A 6,732-nucleotide genomic window follows, 5' to 3' on the forward strand; every position below is an offset into this window, starting at 1 on the left:
AAGAAGCTGGGAGGGGGCACAGCCAGGACAGCTGACCCAAACTGGCCAAAGGGATATTCCATAACATATGGCATCATCCTGAACAAAAACTGGGGGAAGTTGGCCAGGGGGGCGCGGCTGCTGCTCGGGAACTCTCTGGGCATCGATAAGCAGGTGGTGAGCAATTGCATTGTGCATCACTTGTTTTGTATGTTCTTTTAGCATTATTACTATTTTCCCTTCCTTTTCTGTCCTATTAAATTGTCTTTATCTCAACCCACAAGTTTTACCTTTTTTCTGATTCTCTCCCCCATCCCACTGAGGGGGAAGTGAACAAATGGCTGTGTGGTGTTTAGCTGCCTTCTGGGTTAAACCATGACAGTTATCCATTTTGTATTTGAAATGGTGGGTAGAAGCTCTTCTTCACCTCTTCCTGAACATGTTGCCTTCCTCTTGGGCTATAATAATCTACTTCCAGTTGACTGATCATATTGCTTTTTGCCTCTGTTTTTGGAAGATGTTCTCTCACCTTCTCTCAGCTTATCAGCTGAATAACCTGTCCTCCTCTATTCAGCTTTCTATTTCTCACAAGCTGTTTGAAATCTCTGCTAAGACCTCACTTTTGTCAGCTGTGCCTTTTGATATCGTTAGGACTGATGCATACCTCGGTTTCTGCCACCAATTTTAGAAGTTTCTGTGTAATCCAAGAATACTGCAGAATCTGTGGTAGCCCTTCTGCCAGCTCGCTTTAGTTGTAGTAATAGCCAAGTTCAAATAAAGTGTAATGTCTTGTATTAAAGTGAACGAAATGCACCCCACCATGAAACATTACTTGATCATAGGAATTTAACCTCTAGGCCCTGCTGCTTTAACTTCATTCTTTATATACACCTTTAGTTGCAGTGTCCTATCGTGGCACCATTTCACATCCCTGACTGCTTTACTTTCAACTAATTTCCAGCATAGCTAGTTAATTACAAGATGCGTTTGAAGGAGTGTCCAGTGGCTGACTCTTGGTGGGACTGAGGGCCGTTCTGTTCATTTCAGGTACTCTTTGGCACTGCTGATGGACAGGTTATCGTCATGGACTGCCATGGCCGAATGCTGGCCCACGTGCTCCTTCACGAGTCAGATGGCATCCTCAGCATGTCCTGGAACTACCCCAGCTTCCTGGTGGAGGACAGCAGCGAGAGCGACACGGACTCCGACGACTATTCCCCACCGCAAGGTAGTGTTGTGTGCATATCCTTCTGTTTCAGCTTTGCAAGCGCTCACAAAGACATCTTGAATGCCAGGGAGTTGTCATGCTGTACTGAAACAGCAAGATGGCCACAGTTTCAAGCTGGTAGAGGCCGAAAGATGGTGCATTCCTGTGGAGGTAGCATGGAGGATGGAGCAGAGGGCTGGTACGGGAGAGTGGGTTCATCCCCAGCTCTGCCACCAGCCTCGCTGCGTGGCTTGCTGCAGGTCATACCTCATCTGTGCTGCTCTGCCTGTACTTGCACAAATGAGATAACAACACAACGTTTTTAGTGAGGGTGAGTGAAAAACACTAAGTAGGGGCATATCAGGTTTCATTGATAAGCAGATGTGAGGTATTGCAATGGTCCACATGTATGGAGGTAGTCAGAGTGCAGTCATAGAAGTTAATGCATTATTACATAGATTCATGTGAAAAGACACCAGTACTATCATAGCGGAAAGTACTACATCTTTAATTTTAAAGAAATCCTGTGAGACGGAGATAATGCTCATCATTGTAGTCCCATTCTTGATAGTCCTGACATAAAGAGCTCAATAAATTCCGTAGAAGGATTGGAGATGAAAATATTTCCTCCAATTACACAGGGTAGAAGGGTGACTGGAGCTGTCTGGAGTTACTAATTCCCATGCTTCAGAGCACATTGCCAGTTGGAGGGTCAGGAAGAAATCCTTCCCTCCCCTTAAGTATAAATATAACTCATTGGGTGAAATGTTTTGGTTTTAAACTCTTTGGAAATCATCAGTAGCAAAGACCTAGGAGGCCTAGGTATCCATGCACAGTCAGCCTCATCCTTCTTATGCAAGTAATGCTAATACTTCTTCTTGTTAATGCTGTTGATCAGTCTATAAGATCTAGGTAAGCTGTTTCTGTGTTTCAGTGTATAAAATCTGAACTAAATTAAGAACTAAATTAATATAACAGTGATTGTACAATGAAAACTTTAAATACATAATAGCTAGAAATAATTCTGAATTTACATCTCAGATCTGAACCACTGAATTGAGGACTCTTGCAGTTTTAACTCCAATTTTGATTCAATCCAAAAATCTATCTTTTCCAGAATCATGTATATATATGTCAATATAATAAGCATATGTATTTAAAAAATAATGATAGAAGATAATGTGATCAACTGGTAAAATGTTAGCATCTTTTAAAACTGACTTTTGTTTTGGTTTTCATGCCTCACTTTTGGTACTGGGTGAGATTTCTTACCTTAGAAGAAAAGAAACAAACTTCGAATTTCCTAGCAAGCTTCTAAAGCAAGACAGAGAACAACATTAAATTGGTTTTTCGAGGTTCCAGTTGGAGGATGGTGAAGTTGCAGAGTACACAGATGAGAACTTAAATGATCCAAATATGCTAGCTTTTTCTGAGTCGATCAGGGTGTGGGTGGACTCGTTACAAGCCTACAAGCCTATTTTAATGATTACCCAAACATGGTGTGTTTTCTTTAGAGCAGATGCAGCATAAACCTCTCAAAGGTGACAAGCCTTTGACTCACACAGATGTGTAGGAAGGACTGGAAGTTTGATGGGTTTTTCTTATCAAATTATATACACACAGAGATGCTAATTACTGGACATCTTTCTCCAAAATGCTTTCTGATCAGCTTTTTTACAAGTTCAGGAAGCAATACCACTCTTAACTGGCTGTGCCATTTTTTTTGACTGAAAAGATGCTGGTTGGGCCTTGAGAGGCACTTTATCAGGGGCCAGTGGCATCTTCTGTCAGAAATTGTAAACAAAAAGAGTTAAACAGTGAATGCTACAGATGGCAATACTGGTCATTAAGTATTTGAACAAGGGAATTTCAGTGAATGCCGAAAAACAAGCCCAGAGGAGCAGAGACTTTGCAGAAATGGTTTTTAAAGCCAAGTGTTCCATTTGGGCTCATCTCTACCTTGGAGTGCATTGGATCCTGTTATGCAGGATGGCAGGTAACTTTTCATGCTGCTGCCTAGCTTTTGACATTTAGAATACAGTAATTTGTGAAAGGTCAGTATGTTCTTAGACATTTTTATAACATCTTATAATGTATCTAACAAATAGCTTTTAATGTGATTATATTATTTATTACACTGGTTTTCAACTTGGGTCCCAAGGAAGCCTTCCAAAGCATTGGTTTTCAATTTGTGGACACTTTGGGGAGTTGACAGTGGAGAAAGATTGAAAACCACCACTGTAGAACATAATAGTATATGCAGAAATCACTTTGGATGTACTGCAGTAAAAATACACAAAGTAAAAACATTGGGGTTTCAGAAAAGCAGACAAACTAACTAGCTAAACCTGCTTTGCTTTTGCCCATAGACGTTGCAGAAATAAGCAGGTAGTTTGAGGCTTGGAACCACTCCTGATGGCAGTAGGCTGAAGTACAGTGTATTTCAGCCTGGATGTAATTACTTCTGGTTGTTTGCCTTTTGCTCACTCCAGAGCCTTGTTTTCGCAGATGGGCCAGCTGCGTATCCCGTCCCGGTGCAGAACACCAAGCCACTACTTACTGTCAGCTTCACGTCGGGAGACATCAGTTTAATGAACAATTATGATGACTTGTCTCCTACTATCATCCGCTCAGGGTTGAAAGGTACAAAAGGAAGCCATTTCACCCCCTTCCTATACTCTGATTTTCTTGTCTTTTTAATGATGTGTGTATAGGTTATGTTTTTGCGGTCGTCTCTGCTAATCCAGAAGCACTCGGCCACCGTTATTGCCATTTCCAGCAGTGACACCTGCTGGTGGAAGAGCAGCGCTTGGCCAATAGAGTTTTTGTGTTTGAAAAAATGTTTAAATTTTTGAGATCGTGTTTTTATGGCAGTTTTTCAGCTGAATGTGCTAATATGTTTATGCTTCTTTGTGTGAATGCCTCTGCTACGTAACACTTCCTTTGCATCTTTAATTCACAAGGTCTCCTCCCATGCTTTTGGTGACCAGGTATGAATTGCAATGCTGCTTTGACTCCCACAGATTTTGAAAACTTGCTAGAATTATTAATTATCAGGAGGCAAGTTATTCTGACAGAAGGAAAATTCCACTGATTAATTACTATACGTCTTGCTAAGTGATGTGCATGAATGTTTGTACGATCAGTATTCCATGTAAAATCTTTAATTCACATTGAAATTTTTACTGTTCTTACCTATCAAAAAAGTCCCTTACTTTGCCAGCACTCTCAGTACAATTTACGGTGCTTTGCCTGCAGAGATGTTTTAATGCACTATGGCATATAAGCACATACTTAAATATAGGTTCCATTGATTCTGTTTCATCTCCACAGGTAAATTAGTTTTATATTAGATGAAAAAAAAAATTAAGGTGTTGGAGCAGACTCTTAGCTGTTCTTTAACAGTGGGATATTTTTGGCAAAAAGTTGCCTTAACATGAACCCAATAGGTTTTGGGTGATCCACTATGTAGGATAGTCTTAGGAGGTAAAAAAATCACTGTTGAGGTTTCTTTTCCACTCCTGCTTCCATCTGTGCCAGCACAAGAAGTGCATGACTGGCAAAATGTACCGTCATGAGGCAACCCTATGATCCAGAAAACTTCTTCAGCCGAAAGGACACCTAAAGTCTGGGAAACTGGAACTAATTTAGAGAAGCTCTTGTGATATCCACCAACAGGTCTGCCCAGCATCTCTACAGTATTATAGTAATTGGGGTAAGGAGTAGTCTTTAGTTGTCATCTAGTCTAGCTTTCAGGTGGAAACAGTAGGAAAAACAAACCCTGTCTTATTCTCTGTTTAGAGTTGCAGGGCTCTATCTTGCTGAGGATGTCTATCCTGTTTCTCTTTCCCCATTGACTTTCACTAATGGAAGAAAGATCCCTTAATTACATCACCCTCCTCTAGCAAAATACTAATGTGCAAGCTAGAGTAGAAGTATTTCCATTAATTATAAACTGGACTACATCGTTTTCATCAGTAGACGAAGAATATACAACATCTTGCTGGATTGGGAGTGTGTGTGAGACAGAGACAGAGGGAGGTGATTGGGATATCGCTGTCTTGTTTTGAAGCATTGTACAGTGGAAAGTATTTTAAAATAGTTTTATATAGATGTACACATTTTCTGTATCTTCTTAGCAATTTTTTTTCAAGTGACTGTAATTTTACTGTTTTTTATCACATGCAAGAATGTGCAAAACTACCCAGCACCGGGTCCCCATCCTCTCCCGCCTCTTGGTATTCTGCTGAAAGTGAATGGTCTTCAGTATTTTGTGCGAGTCTTAATTCATGTGTTTCTGTTTGAAATCTGTAAGTATTGCTTTGTGGTCTCTGCAGCAGATGCCCTTGTCTTTATGGGCTGTTGTAGGCTACCCAATGTATTTTTAAAGCGGGCAACTATAAAACTGTTTCAAGCATTACCAATATATTTTTGCTGTTCTACTAGCTTTGCATAGCTGTCATTTTACTGGGAGTATTCATATTAAATTGATGCAGAAGAACATTTGCTGTTGGATGAGAATTTGATTATCCAAATACAAGTTCTTCTTTTCATCCAGCTTGAACACTCCTGGAATTTTTATCAGTTCTAGTGGAGGTCCTGAACCTTTCAGTTGTACCCTTTCTTTTTTTACGCTTTTTAACTGAGTGACTCTCAGTACGCTGCTACCTGCAGAACTGCTGAACTGCATCTACTAGTTGTACTAGTTAGCTACAACTACTACCCGCAGAGCTATTGCACATTTAGAGTGCTATCTAGCCAAGGTTTGCTGATATACATGCCTGTAGTGGCTGGCAAGTAGTTTTGAGGGATGGCTCTGATCCACTGATTCACTTGCAGACCGTTACCCTAGATGAAACCTCCGTCTGATTTCTAATCTCTGTGCTTGTGCTGAGACCTAGTTATCAGTTGAGCTATTTACGTCAAGGTTTGGTAATCGTTGAAGACCCTGTTGGCAGTGCAAGCGTGCTGTATAGCCATGCTGTCCCGGGGCGATGCTGCAGCCCACATCCAGCCCTTCGCTGCCTTTGCAGCAGCCTAATTCTAGGAGTTTTGAGAGAGAGAGAGAAAACTGCTGGACACATTAATCACTCCTCTTCCTCTTGGTATGGGGATCGACTGAAAGTTTTACCTGAAGACATGTATCCCAAGGAGACTGTTTTTTCACTTTGGTAGTTGTGTAGTTAATCCAGTTACCAAAAGTGGAGTTGATCAGCTTGCCTCATTGATCTCTAACCTGCCTCTCATTACAATCTCTGAGAAAGATGAATAAATCACATTGTAGATTACTTAGAGGGCTGAGGACTAAGAAAAAAAGAGGCATACAATGCCTCGCTGTGGAAAAATTCATAGACTCATAGAACCATAGAATGGTTTGGCTTGGAAGGGACCTTAAAGATCATCTAGTTCCAACCCCCTTGCCATGGGCAGGGACACCTTCCACTAGAGCAGGCTCAAAGCCCCATCCAGCCTGGCCTTGAACACTTCCAGGGATGGGGCACCCACAGCTTCTCTGGGCAACCTGTTCCAGTGCCTCACCACCCTCA

General features: G+C 41.3%; 1 protein-coding gene across 1 annotated transcript in view; it reads left to right on the forward strand.

Moving 5' to 3' along the window:
* Positions 1-6,732, forward strand: part of TULP4 (tubby like protein 4) — a 128,442-nt gene that overhangs the window by 89,509 nt on the left and 32,201 nt on the right. Inside the window, exons 4-5 of the mRNA XM_009281556.2 lie at positions 1,027-1,207; positions 3,695-3,829. Coding sequence (XP_009279831.1) covers positions 1,027-1,207; positions 3,695-3,829 — 316 coding nt within the window. The remainder of the gene's footprint in view (positions 1-1,026; positions 1,208-3,694; positions 3,830-6,732) is intronic.

Source organism: Aptenodytes forsteri, unplaced genomic scaffold (assembly GCF_000699145.1).
Source record: "Aptenodytes forsteri isolate BGI_AS27 unplaced genomic scaffold, ASM69914v1 Scaffold82, whole genome shotgun sequence".
NCBI classification, from domain to species: domain Eukaryota; kingdom Metazoa; phylum Chordata; class Aves; order Sphenisciformes; family Spheniscidae; genus Aptenodytes; species Aptenodytes forsteri.